The sequence below is a fragment of the Mytilus californianus genome, unplaced genomic scaffold, assembly GCF_021869535.1.
Source record: "Mytilus californianus isolate M0D057914Y unplaced genomic scaffold, xbMytCali1.0.p SCAF_3, whole genome shotgun sequence".
Taxonomy (NCBI): domain Eukaryota; kingdom Metazoa; phylum Mollusca; class Bivalvia; order Mytilida; family Mytilidae; genus Mytilus; species Mytilus californianus.
Window position 1 is genome coordinate 56,903,292 of NW_026262679.1, and position 26,424 is coordinate 56,929,715.

General features: G+C 31.3%; 1 protein-coding gene across 2 annotated transcripts; it reads left to right on the forward strand.

Annotated features, from left to right (window-relative positions):
- Window positions 1-21: 21 nt before the first annotated feature.
- LOC127733025 (cotranscriptional regulator FAM172A-like) lies at window positions 22-24,534 on the forward strand. Of its 2 annotated transcripts, XM_052242280.1 has the most exons (12): window positions 22-129; window positions 3,834-3,888; window positions 6,445-6,469; window positions 8,194-8,244; window positions 9,586-9,686; window positions 10,072-10,134; window positions 11,912-12,039; window positions 13,051-13,189; window positions 17,140-17,259; window positions 18,777-18,893; window positions 20,373-20,457; window positions 22,597-24,534. In XM_052242280.1, exons 2-12 carry the CDS (start codon window positions 3,859-3,861, stop codon window positions 22,989-22,991), a joined length of 1,254 nt encoding a protein of 417 aa, XP_052098240.1. In that variant the 5' UTR covers window positions 22-129; window positions 3,834-3,858; the 3' UTR covers window positions 22,992-24,534. The 2 variants fall into 2 exon arrangements, with proteins under 2 accessions (XP_052098240.1, XP_052098239.1); XM_052242279.1 differs by lacking the exon at window positions 3,834-3,888 and having other exon boundaries at window positions 24-129.
- Window positions 24,535-26,424: the final 1,890 nt, after the last annotated feature.

Consider the following 26,424-nt stretch of genomic DNA (forward strand, 5'->3'; position numbering starts at 1 on the left):
AATAACGTTTTTGACGAGACAGGAAGTAATTGATATTTGGGAAAATCCCCCTTTTTAGTGTCCCAACTTATGAAATTGCAGTGTTTGTTGTTTTTATCATTATTAGCATCCTGTGGTACAATAAAATGTGTAAGTGGTAAACAAATTACTTTAATGATTAATTGTCTCATCCCAGCTAGTGATGTTGAACTGTATGTAATTTGGGAACAGTAAGTCTAGTATCAACAAAAATTTATGTGACTACTTTCAGTTTCAGTTTCAAATTACTTGTTTTGTCCGACTTCCAGACTTGTCATGTTTGTCGACCACTTGTCCCGTTGTCTTAGTGTTCGGTAATATTCCAAGCTTTCCTACATCACATGACATCATCATCATGTAAATATATATTTCGATATGATGTAATTTGAGTTTTGATTTATTTCTGTTAGCGTTGACTGCCATGTTGCCTGTTGGAGGTGTAACTGGTAGATTTTCGAATTTAACAAACTTAATTGAATCATGTGATTCAAGCAACTGTAAGAAAATCCTTACTTGATTGTAATGATGAATTATATAAGGCCAAAAGAAATTAAAATTGTTCAGAAAGCAACATTTTCTAAGGATAGCAGCCAGCGTAAAATTTAGAAGTTAAATTTGGCTGATCTATGCAGTCATTTGTGCATTTTGACCTCCAGGGAAATAACTCTTGCTCAAATTGTGTTGTCAATATAAATTATCTATATCTGAAGGTTGAGCTAATATACTAGACCTCAATCTGTCTTAAGCTTGTATTCTATTCTATTCTATTCAACAACATCAACATACGTGAGTCATGACTACATTGTATACTTTAATATGAGACAGGTACTACATGTACCTGATGATCTTCCAATAGTTATTGATGCATGCTGGTTTATTTATCATCATACTTTTCAGTAATTAGATATTAAGATTTGTGGAAAATAGCTATGTGTAGTACATTATATACTCCTCTAAACCGTTTAAGAGAAAATCCTGAAAAGAAAGAAAGTCTAGCTTTCTCACTACAGATCATGTGACAGGAAATTTATTGCTGCCATGGTCATAATGACCTTAATGGATACTTCTACCATTTATGATTCTATCGTGAGCATTTTACCAATTTATAGACCCATTAGGAGCATACATATACATATGTAATATAAAGGAAACAAGAATATTGATTAATATAGACACATTAGATTTAAATACTCAATTACAATATCTACTACACTGCCATTTAAATAAGCTGTAAAACAATCTTCCACTTTGGCCACCCTTAACAAATTCTTTGTTTGAAGTTGCCTACCCATGCCTTGTAGGGTTGGGTAGGTAGGTAGGTAGAGATTTTTTTGGCCAACAGCATAAGTTACATGCTTTAGACAAGAAAGCAATGTTCAAGCACGAAAAAACTGTTCAAAAAACATTTGAAACAATTTGTGTCATCAAATTTTTTGGGTAGGCTGCTCTTTAGGTGGGTAGGTAGACAACATCAAACATGTCAAACAATTCTAATTTTATTTTTGGCCTTGGTCACAGGCCTTTCAGTCAGGCTTGTATAATTTCTATTGGACCTGTCTCAGGCATACATTATATAATGAACAATACAATAGTTATATGTACATAAATATAATCAAAAGAAATAAAAAATTTCAAACAGCACAAGTTAAGAAATTATTTTCAGTTTCTTGTTGTTTCCTCCACTGATACTAGTCTAATAAAGCTCTTCCCTAGGGCATTGTGTTGAAAAACATGTATACTTAGTTAGAAATAAAAAATCCTGCACCCATTTAATCTATGTGTCTTTAATAGAAATCATACTTTAAAGTTCAAACTTCAAACAGTGCATTATGTTTAAAGAATTGTACATATCGCTCAAATAAGAAAATATATATTAAGGGTCGCTACAACCACATTGCTAGAATTAAAAAAAAAAACACTTGCTAAATGTAAATAAGGAGATGGGTGTGATTATTTCAAAATCAATAAATGTCTATGTATCCATCACAAATGTAAAAATCCATATTTTTGATAAAGGAGAACATCTTTTACTAAAAGTTAGCATAAATTGTCCATAATCACAACTATATGACTATCTTTTAAAATGATGGAATTTATCATTAAAAAAATTTATATACTATTATTGTTTTGACATTTTTGACATGATTGTCTTTACTGTTTAATTAATAAATTTTTGGCTGATTGTCAAGTATTGAAAAATTAGGAATTTTTGTATAATATTTTCTTTGATTTTAATGTACCTCAATCTGGCTATATAAGCACAACCAGACTATCATGACTAATATAGGATTATCTCCCTTTGAAATTTTTTAATGAAATTCCAGGTTCTCACTTGTGACTTTGAAGTGCAATCTTAAACTTTGCACATACATCATGTACATGTAATTAAGAAGTACTGCCTAATATAATTTTGCATCTGTAAACATGGTAAATACATATTCCCCAAATTCATGATAAAATTTTTTTTACACAGAAATAAAGAGTCATGAGAGTAAAGGATGAATACATATTCCCCAAATTCATGATAAAAGTTTTTTTTACACAGAAATAAGAGTAAAGGATGGGTATGAAAATTATTTGTTTTCATTTTGTTAAATAGTTTTACCTTGAGTGTATGGTAACTACCCTCAATTTTGTCACTTTTCACTACCACTAGACTTTAAAAATAGAGAAGGTAAGAAAACCCTAAACTCCTTTATTTTTAAATGGTGGTGAAAAACGTATTGTTATCTCTCATAATTATTGAGCCCTTATAGAAGACATATTAGAACAAGAGAATTATTTACATTTTGACATGAAGGACAAAACGCTACTCTCAAATATCACTGAAATTAAAACAGTAAACTCATCAAACAAAAAGATATATTGTTATGAATTGTACTTTCATTTTTGTTTATAAATACATGTATGTTAAATCTTCAAAAGATCATTCACAGATAGCATGTAGTAGATTGACATTGAATTTGACCTACACATGAAAGTGACCTCCAGAAAAGTGTATGTCAAATTTTCATTACAAGTTCGTAAACAGTTGTGCTTAGAACACCCCCACCCCCAACTTCACATCATGCTTTGTTTTTCCTTAAATTCAAGTTGGTTCTTGGAAATAAAATCAATTATGAATCAAACTATTTATAGAAAGGTTTCCTTTCTCACAATCTTGACATTTGTCTTAAATCATTTGAAAAGCCTTCTCAATTTAAATAGCAAGCATTACACAAAATTAATATTTGTTTACATCCAAACCAGAAGTGAAGCCTTTTAACCTGAAGTACGTGCAACACTATTTATTTCATTTGAAAATTAATCTTCATTGTCATTATTGTCATGGTTGTCATGATTGTAGATTTATCTTTATTTTTTTAAATGATTATATACATAATTTAGATGTACAGTCATGTAGTATAAATGAATGTATACAAAAGTGTCCTTTTTTTCAAAAATTAATTGAAGTTGTTTTGCACAAAATATTAGTCAAATTGTTATAACACAAACTTAACTTTCTTTTTGCATTATTCTTTTTTTTACCTGTAAGGTAAATCTAACCAGAACATAATTCCTCACTGTGAATTTGTGATGAAGAACAGCAATAAAAGTGTTGTTCCTTAGCTCTTGGCTAGTGCCATGAATCATGTACCTTCTTTTCCATTTGGCCTTAAAATAACTAATTATTCCTATCAATTCATGTTTTTCAAAACCTATTTATAATGATATGGTCATTACTTTCAAGCTTGTACATATTTAGTGTTGACTAATAAAAGAAAATTTGCATGATGTGTAATAAAAACTAAGTATTTGTAAAATATTTTTTGTAGGACTTAACAGTTAAAACAGTTGATCATGGGTAACATTTACTCAATCATAGTCAAGGTACTATTTTTTTATTTTATACTCTGTATCTGCTCATTTGCTTTTGAAATCATGCTTCACGAAAATATAGCTAACATTCATCCCAAATCTTATAGGTAAGTGCATTTAAAATCTATTTCAACTTAATTTATCTGTCAATTAAAGTTTATTGTGAAGTAATGGACTGGACTATAATTGCTTTTTCAAAAATATCTCTTTAAAGATAAAGTTTTGAAAATGTTAGTTGCTGAAATACCAATTAATAACATTTCAATGTGTCTTTTTCAGTTGATAATGTTATAAAACAACAAAGATAGATCTATGTGATTTAAGATACAAGTATTTAAAAAAATTAGATTTTTGGTGGGAAAAAGATGTGCCAGGATTTTTCATATGAAATGTAATGAAAAAATGTGTTAATTTGGACATAAACTGGAGGAAGATTAATTTTATTTAAAATATAATAAACCTTGATTTTCAAAATATTTTACACAAAGTGTATTTAAGATGTAAGTTTTTTAAATGGTAGTGTATAACCTAGGAAAACGCAATAGGGGTTACAGAAATAAATGGAAAAGTTGCAAATACAAGAAGCAAATATACATTTACTGCAAATTCAGAATTATTGTGTGCATTTAATAACCTAGTCACATTATTTGCTATTATAAAGACCCTGAAATAATTTCTGAATTTACAAAAGTTCTGATCAGTAGCTATGCAATAATCTTATTACAACATTTGTTATATATATATATATATATATATAGTGAAAAAAATACACTTCCAAAATGAAGATATAAATATGAATACAAAGTGTTAAATGATCAAACAATGGACATGTCAAGGTCATAACTAGAAGGTCAAGATTACAATTAATAAGTGTAGTGAAATTAAACATTTGGTGGTGTATTAATTTCCACATTGAAGTAATTTTATCAGTGTAATTTTGTTTATTTAAACTTGTATAGGAAACTTGGTTTTTTAGTTCATGTTTAACATATTTCAGCTGTATTGAAAATTTGAAAAAAATCTGTGACATGACCTACTGTAATATGACCAACTGTAACTTGACTTTAAAATGATAAAAATCCCAAATACTGCCCAATTCCATTTACTTCCTATTGTTGATTGTTCTGTTATAATTTTGATAACAGTTCTGCAACAGCTACATGACCTTCGTGTAACTGACTTATAATAAAACTATAAAAAAAGTAATTCTCAATGTATGAGGGTCTGGATGGAGGGTCATTGATAATTTTGCACAGAGTTATGGTCCTTGGACTTAGAAAATTCACTCAAATAATCAGTTTTCCTCACTTTTGTTCCTCATGCTTGAAGATATTGATTTGATAATTGGTATATAGTTTTATCATGACAAATAATAGATCAAGTTAGCATTTTGTTCCGGTCTGATGATTTTGTGCAGAGTTATAGTCCTTGGACTTATAAAATTCACTAAAATATTATACATTTTTCCTCACTTTTGTTCCTCATGCTTGAAGATATTGATTTGATAATTGGTATATAGTTTTATCATGACAAGTTACAGATCAAGTTCAAATTTGGTCAGGTCTGATGATTTTGAGCAGAGTTATTGTCCTTGGACTTAAAAAATTCACTTAAAAAATCAGTTTTCCACACTTTTTTTCATCTTGCTTGAAGACATTGAATTGATATTTGTTATATAGTTTACACCATGACAAGTTATTGATCAAGTTATCATTTTGTTCCAGTACAATGAATTTTTAACCGGTAGAGGACTATGCATTCCCCATGCAATACTTTCAGAATGCTTGTTTTTTTTTTTTTTTTTTAAATTTTATCAAAAATTGAATTGTTGGGGTTCTTTGATATTTAATCACAATCTAAATTCATAGAGCTGAGTCAAGCTTGAACGTTGTGTCCATACTTGCCCCAAGTGTTCAGGTTTCGACCTCTGCAGTCGTATCAAGCTGCACCCTGCGTAACATTTTATTTTAACTGTCTTCATCATATAGAGTATCTAGATGAACCTGAAGGGCAAGTTTTCAAAATTTTTTGACCGCCTTCTACCTCGGTAAGAAAATTATTCTACATGATACAGTCAATATCAGAAATTAAAATACATTTATTCTGTTTATAATTTATGAATGAAAGGGCCTGACTCATCAGATTGGAATGTTCATTTATAAAGGATTTCCTCATGTCTCCGCAATTTTCAGGATGACCAGCAAAACAATTCTGTATTCCTTTGATATGTAAACTTTTTCCCTACTATTTCAAGATAAATTTTATCCGAGGTACATGACATTAGTTTTAACATATAACTTTGCCGTAAAATTCATTTATTTGTTTAAAACTTGTTTTAGACAAATTGCAACTTGGATGGAGAGTTGTCTCATTGGCACTCATAGCTTGCTGTTCGGTTTGAGCTAAGGCTCCATGTTGTTCTATAATGGTTTACTTTTACAAATTTTGACTTGGATGGAGAGTTGTCTCATTGGCACTCATACCACATCTTCTTATATCTATTGGCAAAAGCTACATTTTTTAAAGGGCAAGTCAGACATATTATAAAAGTGTTATTTCTATTTACAGAAAATGTTTGGAGATGAAGATGAAGGTAGATATACTGTAACATACAATCAAATCTGCAATTGCCACATTTCAAAATATTTTATTTTTAAAGACCTTTTTGTTCATAAAAAAGGCTAAAATATTGAATTGAGAAAATGGTTATGAAGGTTGCAATTCTATAAAGTTTGATATTTCCATGTAAACTCTTATCTATATTTTTAAAGACAAATAAAAGAAGTTGTGAAATACATATAAAAAAAAGGTGATGTGATTTATGTACAAAAGATTAAACGAAAAAAAATTATGATATACAGCAACAAACGACAACCACTGAATTACAGGCTCCTGACTTTGCACAGATACAGTTTTAACATGTTTGATGGCAACAAACCCTCCTCCTTTTTAAAAATAAGGAGATTTGGTATGATTGCCAGTGAGACAAGTATAGAGCATAAATGCATCAAATCGATACAAAGCACAAAAAAGCCCCCCCCCCCCCCCCCAAAAAAAAAACCAAAAAAAAACCAAAAGACACTCAGTACAGATCTGAGAGTACTCACAGTTACTGAAAGCTTGTTCAAAGGCAAATACTAATAAAAAAAATCATATATCTTAAGACTAAAACATCATTCAGTACACATTCTACATCCAATAGATTTAGTGTAAAAATGTCATTATAATCAGAGAAAAACATGAACTTGTGCAAAGACAAACTATCTACAGATTGTAGGACCGTGAATGTACATATATGTATAACAATAGTATTTAGTTTGGTTTTAATTTATTGATAACAAAATCAATATTTATTCTGATAAATACAATATTCAAAGATCTAATTACAGTGTTGATAACATGCATGTTCATTTATAACTCAGGAGGATGGCTTTTGCTGTGTTACATGATCTTCTGTCACTATCTATAGAAAAAGCACTTTATTCAAAAAAAAATTAGAAAATTTTTTTTTTTGGGGGGGGGGGTCAATTTTTTTTCCTCAAGATTTAAGAAATTATCAATTTGCCACAAAAAAAAAGGGGGATCACAATTTATTTCGCTAATTCTTTATATATAGTCTGAAAACAGATTTACGAAATATTACAAAAGCAAGAAATCTTCAATTGAATATAAATTCAAATCATATAACCAATTTCAAGTTCTTGGACTACATTCATTCTGTGTCAGAAACATATAATGTGTCAAATATTTCATTACAATCCAAATTCAGACCTGTATCAAGCTTGAATATTGCGTCCATTTTTGCCCCAACTGTTCAGGGTTGGACCTCTGTGGTCAAATCCAGCTGCGCTCAGCAAAGCAATTTATTTAGATTAAAATATATTTAGTCTCTGGAATAATTTCTTCAGAAAATATTTAAAAATGATTTTTTTCCTGGAGAAATCAAGAACAAAAAAAGCATCTTTTATATTTGTCCTAAAAAATTCAGACTCCACATTAAAATCTTGTAAGAAAATAAGTAGTGTATACATGTACTCTTTATGACAGATTTCTGTAAATTTTTAGCAGCAGACATCCTTAAAATACCTGTTTCATTTTGAATTCCATGAAAACTAATACCCAAAAAAATAATTATGTTCACATTACATTTTGGTTTTGTATTTAAAGTTAAGACATTTCTGAGTCTTAGATCGCATGGTTCCTGTGTTTATATCTTAAGAGAGCCAGATAAATTACTTTAGATACCATTGAATGTCAAAATGTAATGTCATGATGAAAAAAGAAACTCTTTCTTTTATCCAATTTTTTTATCAACAGAATATGACTTTCCAAAGACATTAGAAGAATTTGGATATCATTTCAATGAAGGTAATGGTCTTTATTTCTCTTGCAATATTATTTTGAGTATAAAAAAACAACAACAAAAATTGTGAAGCATGAGGTAAACTATTTGTAGTAAGCAAACCTAAAACAAACACTGAAGAGCTGGAACATTAAGTAGAGTAAAACCAAGCGAAAGAATCTGGGCAAACTATGCATGAGAAAGATGATTGCTTATTTCCGATCTTTTCACTACAAATTTCTTTTTAACAATAACAATATTTTCTGTACAAAGTACCAAGCAGCTGGGCTGGAAATGCTATCACATTTTCTACTGCCAGGAAAACATATACATGTGATAGGGAATCTTTTTAAGTCCTAAGTTTTTTGTTTCTTTTTTATAATTTGATAATTAATCTTTTATACAGGTTAATTAAATTTCTCGAAGTTGCAATTTTTTGCTCTTTTCTAGTTACTACAAAAATAAATTCTCCTGATGAATGATTCCCGATTAGTTTATGCATTCTGCATTTTGCAGATTTATTTTAATTTAACATCATTAACAGATTGAAACAAAATTGGTTTTTCTTGTTGACAGCTGTTGTCTCATGCAAAAAGATTAATACACACAAAGAGTAAACATATAAAGAATGAAATAAGAGTATTTGGTTATTTCTGGACAGAAAATTTGCACTCATATGATACTCAAAGGAGGAAGGCCCGGTAAGAGCCCTTTTTGGTCCCAAAATATAGCATTTTTAGAGATTTGTTGAAATGTAAACCTTTAGCTATTTATTGGAAAGTAGAATACTTTTATTACATAAATAAGGGCTCTTTTTGACAACACAATGCACATGCATCAGGTACTTGCATCATTAATTTATGCAAAATTACAGAAATCTTCACAATTTTAGCATTTGTGTTAATTTTAACACGTTTTTTGTCTAAAATGGAAGTGGCCACATTTGTGTTCAGTCTTAATATTTAAATATATGTTGTATTTGATGATGATACATAACATATATAAAGGTTGAGACTGAACACGAATGTGGCCACTTATATTTTAGACAAAAACTATCTGAAAAGTGACGTTTTATGGCATTTTTGATAGATTTTTGATGTTAAAGCTTGAATTTTAGCGTCTTTAATGTCCAAATCAGTTCAAATGTTTTACCTAAACTTATTGAATGGACTAAAGTACACACTTAAGTGTTAAAAAAATGTCAAAAATCTTTCTTCAGATGTACTTTGAATTTTAGGCCAAAATTAGCCCTTACCAGACCTTCTTCTTTATGGTATACAGAAAGTAATTCTGTTGATTTCTGAAACTTAAATAGATGTATGTTCATTCACATACATGTACTTTATTGAGATTTTTTTCTACTTCAGATGAACAGTTGAGGAATATAGAAACAGGCAATGGCTTTAATTTTGTAGAAAAGGGAGATAACCATAGATATAACCAGAACAGATATGAGGCCATTGGTGATGTAAGTCTTTTATTTGTTTACCTATTTCTCTTAGAATTAATTAAAAAAATCAAACAAATACACCAGTTATTCTTTATCTCAAACTTTATCTTGGTTGTTATTCAAAGAAATAATTTTCTTTGATTGGTAATAAAGGTAGCATATTGCAGTATAAAAGTAACAAGATATTTGTCAAATTGGTGCAATATTCCAAATGTATAGATCAAAAACTAAAATGGCCAGTTTTCCTGCCATAGGTCAGTGATTCTCTCTGTCCACTCTGGCTTCCACCACAAAAATAAACAGGCAGCCATGAAATAGCCAATAGCCAAACAATCAATCATTACCAAATTTCTGAATGGTTAACATCAGTCCAAATTAAGCATTCCTTTATTTCTTATTACAGATCATAACAGACTATGTCTATGAACTTTTAGAGAAAGAAGGTTTAGAAAGAACTACCATTCCAGTAAGTATAGATAAGGATGGATACCAATGAGTTTGAAGATTGATATTCTAAAGTTTTATTATTACATGTATATACAAATACATGTATTCTTCAAAAGAGACGCCACAGATACTAAAGGGATATTCAAACAAATAAGTCAAAAATAAATTGACAACGCCATGGCAAAAAAAGAAAAACACCAAAAGACAAACAACAGTATACAAAACACAACATAGAAAACTAAAGACTGAGCAACACAAACCCCACCAAAAACCAGGGGTGATCTCAGGTGCTCTAAAATAGTAAGCAGATACTACTTCACATGTGGCACCTGTTGTGTTGCTCAAAGTCATTCTTCATCAGAAAACATTCTGAAATTAAAGACTCCTTTGGATATCATTTAATAAATGTTTTTTTTCATAACTCTTTCTGTAATAATATTATGTTATCAGTGATAAAATTTCATTATATCTTTGTTTTTTTGTCCATCATATTCAATCTGTTATGAACAATAATTTGCATGCTTCATGAATCTATACCACAATTGACCATGGTATCACTTAAATGATTAGGATGTATATACAGAATAGATTGATAGACGTTTGTTTAATGTCCAGTACTGTGGAACCATTATTACTTGTTGGATACCATTTTTCGTGAATTTTCTGGGTAAAGATGAACCATGAATTTAAATATTTAACGAAATACAAATTTTCTATAGGCTTTTATGCTGACTTTGGTGAAACAACAAAATCAAATATCCTTGAAAAATGCAAATTTTACTCAATCCACGAAAATTGGTACTCTCGAAAATAAAAGAATCCACAATATATCAAATTGAAAACATGACTTTGGTATTCTCTATATTTTCTTGATCAATTTTGGATATAGCATAATATATGTCCGTCAAGGGTGACTTGGGATTGGAAATATGGTCACTCGTGTTCTTCTTTTGACTGTCAGAAAAGCCCTTGTCAAAGTGGGGTGTCTGTTTGGTTGTGCGGGATGTACAAGTACGCAGCCACATCCAAACAGAATGGGGACGTTAAATCTGATGCCTCGAGTAAAGAAAGTGCCACGTTCTTTGCATGTTTAGAATCTTTGCAACAACTGTTTGAGTGGTCCCTAAGTGGCCTATTGCAAGGCAAAATTCTGTCCCTATCCAATATACCCTCATTTTCCAGTGGCAGTCCAAATTTTCCCGACCTTCATCCCTATGTCCTCAATTACAAGACCTACCTGTTGTATTTATTGTTGATTTGTTCTCGTCCAGAACATACATGAAGTATAAAGTTTGTGAATGGACGTTAAGCAACCAACAATCAATCAATCATAATATATGTATTTTTGGTATAATTTATATATTTGATTATTTATTTGATATATATCAAAATGATGACCAATTTTCTCTCTACTTTCAACAAGACAATTCTGAAGAAGTGACACAACATAATTTTATATACATGTGACTTGTTTGTCACAAAAGTTTAATGCATTTTTAAATAGGTGACTGGACAATTTTTAATTGAAAATGTTCATTTTCCCAGAAAAAATCCATAAAATCATGTTATATATGTGAATTCATAATTTTAGAATTTGCTATTATTTCCATACTTTTTAATTAAGCTTTAGATATGCCAAAGAGCTGTGTATGATTGTATATGTTTTAGACTAAATGTAACAAGCTATGTATTAAAATGGCCTTTTATTACGTCACTGTATCTATCTAAAGGGCAGATAACCTAGTGTTTTCTGGGTACAAAATAAAATTGTGTTACACAAATGTACTTTATTGTAGGTAGATGCTCAAGAAGATGAACCTACTTCATTCTTCTTCCAAACGAAAGATGCGCAGAGTAATCCAGATAAATTATTGATATTAATCCATGGTTCAGGGCCAGTCAAAGCTGGTCAATGGGCAAGAAGGTAAAGTCAGTTAAAGCGTAATGTAGTATTCCTTATATAGGTTCATGTTGTGTTCATATATCATTGGGGACATTGACTCCAAGATCAAAGCTGGACAATGGGCAAGAAGGTACTGTCTTTAAAAATATGTAGTAATTGTTTATGCTATTGGGGACAATGACTCCAAGATAAATTTTTAGGGGAACAAATTACCCATAAAAGTGAGAGGTTTGTTCCACTGTAAAACCTTATTTAACCCATCACTTTAAGTTTCATAGTGCCTGTCCCAGGTCAAACTATGACAGCCAGCAGCCAATTGTTCTCATAAGGATCATTTGAAAAAATTTTCCCGAAGCTAGTTATATATGGAATGCCTTGAATATTAGTAGATATGGCATTCCCTTTTTGTACGTCCATGGTTCAGGACAGGTGAAGGAATAATGATGTTCATCTCCCTGCCATTGTGTAGTAGTCTAAATGGTATATAGAGAAAATACATGTACCTTATCCATTTTAATTATAACTGGTCAGTTTTAATTTAAATTTTATCATGAGCCATTTATAAAAATTAAACTTATTGATATCAAAATTTACTGAAGTGATGAAGTGAAAGAGATTTTTGTCAAGTAACTCTACTTCTTTGATTTAGGTGAATTCTATACACTTGCAATTTTGTTTCCAACAATGATCAATTTTTTTAGATAGCTGTTAATAGAAGTTGAAAAGAAAATTTGGAGAAGCTTAAGACATTTTTGCAATAATTCTTGTTTTTCTAAAAACAAAACTGTTACTTCTGAAAGTAATTGGTTCTTTGGTTCTACATTACAAGAAATATATTCAATTAGCAAATTTTATTCCAAAATTAAGTTCATTTATTAAAAAGATATTCTCCTCTTCCCCCTCCCCCCAAAAATAATAAAATAAAAAATTTACACTAATAATATGCCAATATATTTGAATTCCACACATTTTAAAATTTTTCTTTATCGCAACATGAACATAAATAAAAATCACTGTTTTTACCAATTGCAGTTTGATTATGAATGACTGCTTAGACAGTGGTACACAGCTTCCATATATTAGATGGGCCATGTCCAATGGATATGGCGTAATAGTAGCCAATACGAATATCAACACTGCCACTGTGGGAAAAGCCAAAAAGAAGATAAGGGTTTGTAATTTGGCTGTTATTTTATTTTAACGACATTTAAGAAGAAAGTTTCAGTCATTGCTATATTAGTATTCTTGAAAGAGAATGTAAAAATCATAAAATCCATTCTTTAAGTGTGTTTTGATTGAAACAAAATGATGAGTGAAGTTTATAAATACTGCTTAGAAGTTTTTCTACAAACTGATATTGTACAATATTAGCTGTGAAACACAGAATAGTTGTTTTAACAAATTGGCGCTTCAAGCCAGTTAAAAACGCTTCATATTGTTTCAAGCAGGTAATTTTAAGCAGTATTTACAATTAAAATCTGATAATTGATTTATAGGATTGTATTCAGGTTGTTCTCATGATTGAAACTATAGTTTATTTTTGTTGTTTAACAAGGTGACTAGAAAAAGATTTGATAAGTTGTAGTCAAACATCGTGACATAACAGATAACTTTAGGTCAAACACATGTAATGTCACAAATCTGTGAAATAGAATTTTTTTAAGAGCTGAGCAGGTAGAAATAAGCCTAGGGTAGACTGATTATTCATGCTTTAATGTTTTTAAACTTGAGATAAAGATAGTCTCGTTTCACTCAATATAAAGTAAAATTAATCTACTTGTATTTTTCATTTTCAATGATAGAAAAAAAAACCATGATTATGAGTATATCAATAAACTTTCTCAAAATCTGAAACGATATATTTTTTGATTTAAAGACTTTTTTAATGAAGGTATTAGTGGCCTCTTGTTTGCAAAAATGCTTGAAAGTTCAGAAATGTAGATCTATTTTTTAATGGTCTAATAATACAAGCTATTCTTCCACATAACAAGACCAAACAAGGTAGAAGTGTTCATCAAGTTTAAAGTCATTTATTGTCGAGCCTGCGACTTTTGTCGCAGAAAGCTCGACATAGGGATAGCGATCCGGCGGCGGCGGCGGCGGCGGCTACGGCGGCGGCGGCGGCGTTAGCTCACTTCTTAAAAGCTTTATATTTTAGAAGATGGAAGACCTGGATGCTTCATACTTTGTATATGGATGCCTCATGTTACGAAGTTTCCGTCAGTCACATGTCCAATGTCCTTGACCTCATTTTCATGGTTCAGTGACTATTTGAAAAAAAAGTTCAGATTTTTTGTAATGTTAAATTCTCTCTTATTATAAGTAATAGGATAACTATATTTGGTATGTGCGTACCTTGCAAGGTCCTCATGCCCGTCAGACAGTTTTCACTTGACGTCGACCTCATTTCATGGATCAGTGAACAAGGTTAAGTTTTCGTGGTCAAGTCCATATCTCAGATACTATAAGCAATAGGTCTAGTATATTCGGTGTATGGAAGGACTGTAAGGTGTACATGTCCAACTGGCAGGTGTCATCTGACCTTGACCTCATTTTCATGGTTCAGTGGTTATAGTTAAGTTTTTGTGTTTTGGTCTGTTTTTCTTATACTGTATGCAATAGGTCTACTATATTTGGTGTATGGAATGATTGTAAGGTGTACATGTCTAGCTGGCAGGTGTCATCTGACCTTGACATCATTTTCATGGTTCAGTGGTCAAAGTTAAGTTTTTGAGTTTTTGTCTTTTTTTCTAATACTGCATGCAATAGGTCAGCTATATTTGGTGTATGGAATGATTGTAAGGTGTACATGTCTAGCTGGCAGGTGTCATCTTACCTTGACCTCATTTTCATGGTTCAGTGGTCAAAGTTAAGTTTTTGAGTTTTGGTCTTTTTTTCTAATACTATATGCAATAGTTCAACTATATTTGGTGTATGGAAATATTTTATGATCTATATGTCAGTCACGCAGGTTTTATTTGACCTTGACCTCATTTTCAAGGTTCATTGCTCAGTGTTAAGTTTTTGTGTTTTCGTCTGTTTTTCTTAAACTATAAGCAATAGGTCAACTATATTTGTTGTATGGAAGAATTGTTAGCTGTACATGCCTGCCTAGCATGGTTCATCTGACCTTGACCTCATTTTCATGGTTCATTGGTCAATGTTTAGTTTACTTGGTTAATGTTAAGTTTATGTGACAGTTGTAATAAAGCTTTATATTTAGGACTATCAACATAATATCAATGATTAGTAAAGAAGGCGAGACATTTCAGCGTGTGCACTCTTGTTATACTTTATGCAAATTTCTTATATTATCTATTCATTTCATTGGACATGCAGCATTTGTTTATTTTCACATTTTCACAAACAAGATAGAAGTGTTCATCAAGTTTAAAGTCATTTATTATACTTTATGCATATTTGTTATATTATCCATTCATTTCATTGGATACACAGCATTTGTTAATTTTCACTGACCTTTCATAAGTTAGCCCACCTATATCAACATGTGATAATATTAGCAAAGGGTGCAATAAAAAAAGCAATATGCCTAATATTAACACCTGCCTGAGCCCGAAGTCTGCCGATTCAGAATAATTAACACCCGCTACAGCCTGGTAGGAGTGTTTAAAGAAAAACCAGATACTGTAAATTCAGAAATTATTGCGTGCATTTATTTGTCCCCTACAGACGGAGTCAAAGGGGACTTTAGGTTTGCACTCCGTCCGTCTGTCTGTCTGTCCATCTGTCAGTCCGGCAAATCAGTTTTCCAGACTTTTTTTCTTCAGGCTTGAAGATATTGATTTGATATTTGGATTATTGATTTATCATGACAAGTTACAGGTCAAGTTCAATTTTCACAATTTTAGCTTTTCTCTTTGTTCAGTTAAAGCCCTTTCCCTAGAATTAGATTTTTAATGAAATACTTATTAATGAGTAGATTTCTGTTCAAAGGGAAATAACTCATTTTTTAAAAGACAAAATTACATTTTGGATTGTTTTGCTTTTCTTTGGTAAATTGTTTGAAGAACTTAGTGGTAGGTTTGTTTGTCATTCTTGAAGATATTGATTTGATAATTAGGATATAGTTTTATCATGACAAGTTACAGATCAACTTGGAATTTTGTTCCAGCCTTTGTTAGTCTTGTATCATTTTTAATTTTAGTTTCTTGTGTATAATTTGGAGTTTAGTATGAAGTCCATTATCACTGAACTAGTATACATATTTGTTTAGGGGCCAGCTGAAGGACGCCTCCGGGTGCGGGAGTTTCTAGCTGCATTGAAGACCCATTGGTGGCCTTCGGCTGTTGTCTGCTCTATGGTCGGGTTGTTGTCTCTTTGACACATTCCCCATTTCCATTCTCAATTTTATGATAATTTTGTGCAGAGTTATTGTCTTTGGACATAGAAAATTCACTTAAATAATCAGTTTTCAACAGTTTTTTTTCGTCATGCTTGAAGATTTTGACTTGATATTTTTATGTAGTTTACACCATGACAAGTTATAGATCAAGTTAGAATTTCGTTCCATTACAATGAATTTGTAACCGTTAGGGGACTATGTATTGCCATGCAATACTTACGGAATGCTTGTTATTACTATTTTTGAAAAATTAACAAAATTGCGAGTTTAAATATTGCGAATTTTGCAAAAGCTACATACAGATATATGTATTTGATATCAGAATGCGAGTTTTTATTATTGCAATACTCAAGTAGTTGTATTATTCGCATTAATAAAAACTTCGCAATAATTTCTGAATTTACAGTATACCCCTCAGAAAACTATGACTATGTGTCTGGTAATAGTGTTTACTCTTTTCATTTTTGTTTCAATACTGTGTTATTGCACCTTCTGATAGCAAAATAGGCCAGATCCCAAAATGATGCCAAAGAAAAATCAATTGGAATTACGATGTTCTGAATTTTATTTCACAGGAATATGGATTCATTTGCCAGTATGTAAGTGTACACATAATGTGAAAAGATTTATATTAGGAGATATACAGGTAGCTAGGGACTTTATTGAATGTAAAAAAGTATCAAAAATGTTGAGAGACAATGTAGAATAAACTTAAAAAAACTGGCAGATATTTACAAGGTTAACATTTTATCTTATAGGGAAGTGAGAGTCCTGAAAAACATACTACATACTTGTGGGAGACATTTGTTCAGCCTGCCCAGGCTAAGAATGTAGCCATTGTTGCTCACAGTTACGGTGGAGTGTGTGTTTTAAATTTGGTAAGTTTGTTCAACCAACCAAAGCAAAAAACAAATCCTTAAACAGCAAGGGTAAATGTTTTAGATTTTTTGATTGTGTAACTTTTTCCAGATGTTTTAACCAAAGAATATTGCTTGTACATATATAAGGCATAAAAGAGGGATGAAAGATACCAGAGGGACAGTCAAACTCATAGATCGAAAACAAACTGACAACGCCATGGCCAAAAATAAAAAGACAAACAGACAAATAATAGTACAGATGACACAACATAGAAAACTAAAGACTAGGCAACACGAACCTTACCAAAAACTGGGGGTGATCTCAGGTGCTCCGGAAGGGTAAGCAGATCCTGCTTCATAAACACATACCTACCTGTGTATTGTAAGCAGTAGTATGTATTTGATTGACAGCAGAACATTTTGATATACTTTGGATTCATTATCCCTTGGTACCAATTTCGGTGGATTTTAAGATTTAAGGTAAACAATGAATATAAATTATAAATTACAAACATCATTGATCAATGCCTGGTAAATCGTCAATATGAGAGAATCCCTAGCTGGATGCCTCCCGTCAGCTGGGCTGTGAAAGAAATGTAAATATCAAAGTAAAATAAATATCCACTTTTAAAGTAAGCACATTTTTTTTTTCAATCGCAAAGCCTTGAAAATGTGTGAAAAGAATTCTGTAAATTCAGAAATTTTTACAATGATTTTATTTTTAGGAAAATTGCAACGTGATTGTTGTCCCAAAAAAATAAAAATTTGTATTTTATGAAATTAAGATAGCATTATTTGTATGCAGTATTTCCTGAAATTGCAATAATTAAACATGGGTTTGTGTTGATTGTTCAACAACCCCATAAATGGTAAAACACATGCAATAATTTCTGAATTTATAGTAGTCATTTTCTAACATTAGGTCCGAGGACACAGTTATCGTCCTTTGATTTTCGTTTAAAGTTAAAAAAGGTCAAAAATTAGTATTTCTGAAGCTGTCAAACTGAATTATAGACCCCCTTAACATAAAATTGTTCATATTTTGAGTTGGAGTGGGTAGACTTTTCTATAATTTTGATATTATTTGTCCCAAAAGTAGTACACTACACTGTAAAAATCTTATTGAGATAGAGCAGGTGCAATTTTTATGCCCCCCCCCCCCCCGTAGCAGAGGGGGCATTAAGTTTTACCCTTGTCCGTCCATACGTCCCGAAATTGGTTTCCGTTCTCTAACTTTAGTTTGCTTCTACCAAATATTTGAAACTTATACACAATGCTTAATAACACAAAACACAGATCAAGTTTGAATTTGGGTGTTGTCACTTTTACCTTTCTAGAGTTATGCCCCTTTACAAATGGAAAAATAAATGAATTTTTCGTTTCTGTTCTGTTACTCAAGTTTGCCTTGACCAAATGTTATGAAACTTATACACATTGCTTAATACCACAAAAATCAAGCAAGAATTTGGGTAGCGTCACTTTTACCATTCTTGAGTTATGTCCCTTTATTTTATGCATGTTTTGTTCAATTTTAGGTGAACACTTTCTTGAAGGAATTTAAGGAGAGAGTGTTTGCTATGGCCTTTACAGATTCTGTCCACAGTTTTCAACACCAAGAAACAACAGAAGAGACAATCAGCTTCTTTGTAGAGGTAAGATTATGGTTTTACTGAAAATGAAACTAACACTTTAAAAAAATGTTGGTGCATCCAAAGCGCTTTTCTGGATTTACCTTCAACAGGAATGCTAGTATCCAAATATTTAAATGCCATGGATGTATAAATACTTGTCGCTATAAGACCAAATGGATCCTAAAAGGAATAGCCAAAGCAGTCTAAGGTCAAATTTACCTGTCAATATTTTATGCAAGCTATAGATTTGTTTGGCTGTATGGCTCTTCTGTTTTACCCCCTGTAAGATAATAGCTACAAATTTCAAATAAATCTAAGGGCTTGCATGAATTATTCTTAAATAACCACTAGTAAATAGTGTTCAATCCTTATGATTCTTAACCCAGACATTTGTTTTTGTTGGCTACTATTTACTGTCAAATCCACAGTTGACATGTCACAATAAAAGAAAGAGCTGCCATGTTGACTTGCTGATATCCATAAATGTGCGAATAATGAAAAAATTGAAAATGAAGCAACACCTAACTCAAAACTCCAGGTAACGAAATAACCTTCAGCTTGAGAATTTTCATGGCGTCAATGCGCTAGGATCATTCATGAAATTTTGCAGAATTTTATCTTGATTTTATACATTTTTTAAGCTCTTAAGCATTAATTTTGTTGTTGTTATGCATTAGATTAATAACGGTCCTGTAGTTTCTTTTTCAATTTCAATTTGAACACAAAGAAATTGACATAGTGGTTACACATAGGTTACGATACATGTGGATTTATGTAGGAATTAAATTATAACAACCATTAATATGTACATCTATGAGTCTGCACTAAGTATAGATATGTCGAGAATTTTATCACACTCGTTTACAAAGCCAAAGAAACAGGTCATATTAGAATGCCTCGTTGACTTAGATCAAGTTTTAAATGATATGGAGCAAGCCTGTACAAGTGATCTTTGCAAGAACTATGTATTCATTATTCTTCTTCTGGTATAAATTTTTGTGCACGAATGTAAAGGAATCCACAGTATACAAGTATATTTTAAAATAATTTAATTTTGGATGTAACACGTCTTCTGATTGGCTGAAAGTGTTTTATCTATCAGCTCATAGACATAATTTTGACATCACCAACGTTTTTTATCAAAATTTACTCCTTAAAAATGGAATTTAGAATTAAATTATAAGGAATGACTGTAATATTTTTCTGTCTATTGGAAATAACCTAAAAAATGTGGTGCACACTTTTAAATAACCCGCTACACGTGTTATTCAGTGTGCACCACATTTTTTATGTTATTTCTTCATAGACAGAAAAAATATTATAGTCATTCCTTAAGTAAAGTTGATTCATAAAGCAATTATTATGTCATTGGCTTAGAAAATTGTTAAACAAATGACTGTTTTCTTCAAGATTTTTTTTTAAGCAGTTAATATTTGTTGTACTGTTTCAATAAATTTTACCTCCACTTCTTTTCATATTTGTGCTATAATTTATTTTCAGCGAGGAGTGAATTGGGCATCATCTTATGATAAATTAGATACAAAGTTAAAGACGCATATAGATTATACCCCAACTCTTTCGGCAGGTAAGAGAATAGGAATTGAAAGTACTTTTATTTGTCAATTTCAATATTCATGGTTTGTCAAATGTTTATGGTAAGAACCTTAAATCATTTTGGAATTAGTGGTTTTCAGCTTTGCATTATCAAAGTAGAAGAAGAGTCAACTTTTTATACAACCGCAAAAACGACTGCCAAAAAGTTTTGCGTTTTGCGGTCGTATATTGGTATGACGTTGATGTCGTCGTCGTCCGAAGACACATTGGTTTTCGCACTCTAACTTAAGTTTAAGTGAATGGATCTCTATGAAATTTTACCATTAGGTTCAATACCACAAAAGGAAGGTTGGGATTGATTTTGGGGGTTATGGTACCAACAGTTAATGAATTAGGGGCCAAAAAGGGGCCAAAAATAAGCATTTTTTGTATCTTCCAGACATAAAGTGTGTGTTAGTGTATGGATCTCTCTGACATTGTACCACAAGGTTCCATATCACAAAGGGAATGCTGGGATTGATTTTGGGGGTTATGGTACCAACAGTTAAGAAATTAGGGGCCAAAAAAGGGGCAAAAAACAAGCATTTTTCTAGTTTCATGACAATAACTTGTGTGTAAGTGTATGGATCTTTATGAAATTGTACTACAAGGTTCCATATCACAAAGGGAAAGCTGGGTTTGAGTTTGGGGGTAATTGTTCTAAATGTTTAGGAATTTGGGGCCAAAAAGGGGCCAAAAACAAGCATTTTTTTAGTTTCCAGACAATAACTTGTGTTCAAGTGTATGGATCTCTCTGAAATTGTACTGCAAGGTACCATACCACAAAGGGAAGGCTGGGATTGAGTTTGGGGGTGATGAATCATAAGGGGGTTCAAAAAATTTGGGGGGGGGATTTTTTTTCCTTTTCTTTCTTTAAAGTTTTCCATTTTAAATTGGTTATTTCTGATTTATATATAAAAGCAAATAATAATGATATGGTTTAAATAGGTAAATTAATTTTTTTTAAGTTCTTAGACCACATTCATTCTGTGTCAGAAACCTATGCTGTGTCAAATATTTAATCACAATCCAAATTAAGTGCTGTATCAAGCTTGAATGTTGTGTCCATACTTGCCCCAACTGTTCAGGGTTTCGACCTCTGTGGTCGTATCAAGCTGCACCCAGCGGAGCATTTCATTTGGATATTTTATATTGAATTATACTTTATGTTAAATTTTAAGTTTAATAACTTGAACAAGTGAAGAACTTAACATGTATTTCAAATATACGGTAAAACCTTGAACATGTAATATTTACTTTTGAGCTTTTATAAATCTATATAGACTTGTTGTTTTTGGTAGGTGCCTAATAATAATGAATTAGTTTCTATATATCTGTAAGGACTTTCGTTGTCATTCAATAGTTCATGTTTGATTTTACAGATTTTCATTACTTTTGAAGGCAATGTTTGGAGTGATGAAATGAAAAACAGTTATGATTTGGTACAATTTTGGATATGTTTTTCAAAAGTCAATGGACTTTAATAATCAAAAAGTATGAAATTTTAAGAGAAAAATTGGATTTGTTTAGAAGCTATAAAACTTTATAAACATCAAACAGTTAGTAAAAAGACTTTTTTTATTCTCGTTAGTTTTATTTGTAATATTTGAAAAAGGAAATTGAAGCTTCCCTTTTGATTATAAAGAGTTTGACAACAATTACTTATTATATTGACATAACAATTTTATCACATCTCAGATAAATTATGACGTTATGATTGGTTTAACGGCGTCATGTGGTGATCCCCTATGGATCTGTATGGGGTCAGTAGATTTCATATAGGGTTCATGACATCTCGTTTACTATTAATGGTGACATCATCGATTAAGGTTTATGTATTTCATTGCTTATTTTTATACATAACTTAGCAGGAAAAGTCCTGTGTGCGATAAATTCGTTATACGGTTCGCTACTGACCCCCTTCAGACCCATAGAGGGTTAGTAAAATCCATAGGAGATTCGGCGACTTCGGCATCACCACCTATGGATTTTACTAACCCTCTATGGATCTGTAGGAGATCAGTAGCAAACCATATAACTTATAGTATGTATTTTAAAATGAATTTATATGAGTATTGCGGTTTTATTGGTTTTTAATAAAAAATGTAAATTTTCTATTTTTTTAAAACAGGGACAGACAAGCATGCATTAACCTCATACACAAGTATGAAATCTATATTTAAATTTATAACAAAAAAATATTGTGAGCACACAGGAACGCCGCTGCCAGAAGGCTTCGATGATACACCAGAGGAAGCCAATGAAAATAATTCATCCAAAGGTATAGAAAATCTAGAAACACCGATGTCACAGGAAGTGACAGATGATTCACAGATGTCACAGGACGTGACAGAAGAATCACAGATGTCGCAAAATACAGAAAATCAAGAAACTTCTGAGTTGAAGGACACTAATAAAGAAGAAACAATGTCACAAGAGACAGTGCCATCAGAGGAAATGAAACAGAATTCACAAATGTCTCAGGATGGGAAAGAGACAAAAGACAATGTAAAATCAGAACTGTAAATATTAAATGGGGAATACTAATGGAGTTTAAAATATATCTTGATTGCATCAACATGTGTATCTTAACTTCAATTAACAAAATGACAATAGGGTTCCATCATTTATTCAAGTTAAATGTAGACTACCAACAATGAATAGTTAATGAACCCTTCCTTTAATCTGATTAAGGGACTATAGTCGGGTATCATCCAGAAGAAGGTGTTAGGTACTTTAAATTAACTAATTTTTTTGCTGTGTGTCCTTATTACCCAAAATAGTGTTTTGTGGGGAAAGGTCGATATTTGTTATGTTGTTGAGTTTCTGGTTGACTTATACCCACATCTGCTTTTATTTGTATTAAATATGCAGCTGTATTTTAGTTTATAACAATCTTGCATATCTAAGAGAAGCACAAGCCTTGATTTTTTTTTTAGCCTCAGCTCAATTCACAAGCTTAGAATTAAAAGTTGTATTTGAAATTTTATGCTATTAAAGTGAATAATTATTTAGAGATTGGTAAATGTTAAATGCACAGTACATATCTTTTTCCTGTTTGTTATTGCAACAGAATGGGTTATCATGGATTTTAGGAAAAACAGTAAGGCATTATGGCTACGATGGCATTAGTTTGAGTAAAAGTATTTATTGCGAACCAAATACAACTCTTTCACAGAGTCGTCTCCTCTTGGTCAAGGTATTTAAACTTTGAAAATATATTACTGATATTGAATAAATACAACAGCACATGCAGTTGTGTGAGTAGATACATGTATTTTCGTCTACTTAGAAGATAATTTTTTATTCAGGTGAATTAGTCAATGAGTGATGGATTTTTCTTAGAAGAAATTTAAAAGGGTCCCATTGAGTAAACTACACAGAGAACAATAGCTATTGTATTTATTCAAGCCTTCGGCTGTTGTCTGCTCTTTGGTCGGGTTGTTGTCTCTTTGACATTTTCCCCATTTCCATTCTCAATTTTATTCAATGGGACAATTGAATTGACAAAAGTTTAAATATCTTGACCAAGAGGAGATCAATCTGTGGAAGATTTTCATTTGGTAAGCAATAATTACTTTTTCAAATTGTCAGGAGACATGAAAAGTTTTGATAAATAAAACACTAAGTATTAAAGATCTGTTATCAACATCAAATTCCTGAAAGAACAAAATAGTTGTCTCTTGAATTTTTCACTTTTGGTTAAATGGGGGCATTTTATAGCTGGCATCAGGTTATGAATCTTTTCTCATTGTAGAAAATCCTGTTTTGGCATATTGTAAACCAACTTATTTTAGCAGATACTTTATTTTCATGATTTTCTGATTTTCTGGATGTATTTATGTAAGAGAAGATGGAAGTTAAATATATAAGCGATGATTTATATTTATGTTATTTTTCTACTCTCAAAAGTTGCAAAAATAAGTTGGTTTACAGTAATATACACATGTTTAATAATCACCTTTTCTTTCAATGTTTAGTGGAAATTTGTCTTATTGGCAACCATATCACATATCTTTATAACATAAAAGATCTTCAAGAAGGTTTTAAACAAATGTGTATACAATGTTATAATCAGGGCTTCCAAAATTTCCTGACAACAGCCGGACATTTTTCAAAGAAATATTTTTGACGGTCAATGATCAGCTGGATACTTAAATGTAACTGAGAGGATGCATAAATTGATATATGTGTAAAAATAATTAGTAGTGTTATATGCAATAAAATTATTTATAACTGTTTTGTTTTCTTCATTCTAAAAAAAAATAAAATATTATCCTCGGTATTGTGTCATTTTTCTGTGTATCGTAATACAGTAACCATCATTGCATCAATCAGCTTCAGTACCTGACTGTTCTCATGTTTTTGTTTCTGTTTATATAATCTATCTTCTCTCTGTGAGTACTAGTAACACTTTGTAAATTAAGGCCATCTTATTTGAAACTGTTGATGTTGGCTTTAATTGCAGTACAACTTAATCATCAATACACGTGATACTTTTCTTTTTGTGTATTGATTACCTGACCACGTGACTTTTACAACTGATGTGGTATTTATAGATAACATTGAGGAGGCCCAATGAAGGATATTGTTTTAAACGGTGTAAAATCTACTGAACAGTGATAACATTTATCTTTGTACGATTTCGAATTTTGATCGGAATCGTCACGTTTACGTTTGCCCATGATCGCAGATTTGTAAAGTTCAATTTGAGACAAAGTCTTTATAACAGTCGGAGATTGTCATGATTGGATATTATTCTTTATGATTTTAATTATAAAAACAGTTTTTGATATGAAAACAAGAATAGAGAACGCCCCCCCCCTTATTTATTGGACAACTCAGCTTGGTATACCCAAGCGAAGCTATTCTCGGTGTTTTTCCTATATATTTTAGTAAATTTTCCCCTTGAGAGTACCCCAGTATTTAACACGATGTACAGTGTTAAATAAAATAATATATATCATACTTATTCATTTATAAATATCCTTATTTGAAGAATAACTTTTAAATATCAGGATACTTTTTTAAACTCAATGCTCATTTAAAATAATATCTATAAAGCGTAATTAAATAGGATGTTGTTCCATACACGCTTACATGTTTGACCTCGTTTACCTGATTACCTTTATGTACATTGTTATGCATCATTAATTCTATTGATAAAGACAAGCTAAGGACACCTCATCAAAGGTAACAAACCTGTAATCAGTGAATGATTTATGGCTTCAATATAACTTATTGAAGGGATAATTGTTTGACAGCTTGTTGTTATTTAAATAAAAGAAAACGTGTTTTTTCTACTATTTATTGATGTACACAAGCTGAAGACCAAGCCGTACATTTATGTACCCAGAGGATTAGACTAACTGAGACACTTCAAAGTATCTGAAATATGCTGCTTCTGTTTTATTTTACCCAATTAGGACCGAAATATCTTTGTGAAATAGATTGCCACAATTATAAACTAAAATGCCCAAACGGACATGCCCAAAGCCCCAAACGGACATTTTTATCGATCGATAGTTGGTAAAAATTGGAATGACCGTTTCATGAAAATGCCTTGAATAACAAAATGTGGCACACCAATTCTATTTGACCGTTTGAGGCTGAGAGCAGCCGGTCTTTTTATGAAAGTTTCGGTCAAGTCCGGAATATATGACCGTTTTGGAAGCCCTGGTTATAATTCAAATTTATAATATCAGCTTTTTTTTCTTTAGCTTAAATTAAAACCTGTGGTTTTCCTGTAGCCTGGCAGCTAATTTTATATGAATTTTTAGCATTTGAATGTAAAATGTGCATTTTTGTATTTTTATAAACTATGTTTATCTATGATAGTTTAGTAAAAGAAGAGATTTTGAAAATAATAAAAACGCTATATTCCTCAATTATTATTTGCAGGGGATAGGGATGAAGTAATCCAATATGGTCAATTCAGAAATTTTTCAATGTTTTTATT

What these genes read in the sequence shown, in the direction of transcription:
- LOC127733025 (XM_052242279.1), top strand. Translation starts at nt 70, where the DNA reads ATGAAATTGCAGTGTTTGTTGTTTTTATCATTATTAGCATCCTGTGGT. An exon ending in CCTGTGGTACAATAAAATGT is followed by an intron (nt 130 to 6,444) that starts GTAAGTGGTAAA and finishes TTCTATTTACAG; the next exon opens with AAAATGTTTGGAGATGAAGA. An exon ending in TGGATATCATTTCAATGAAG is followed by an intron (nt 8,245 to 9,585) that starts GTAATGGTCTTT and finishes TTTCTACTTCAG; the next exon opens with ATGAACAGTTGAGGAATATA.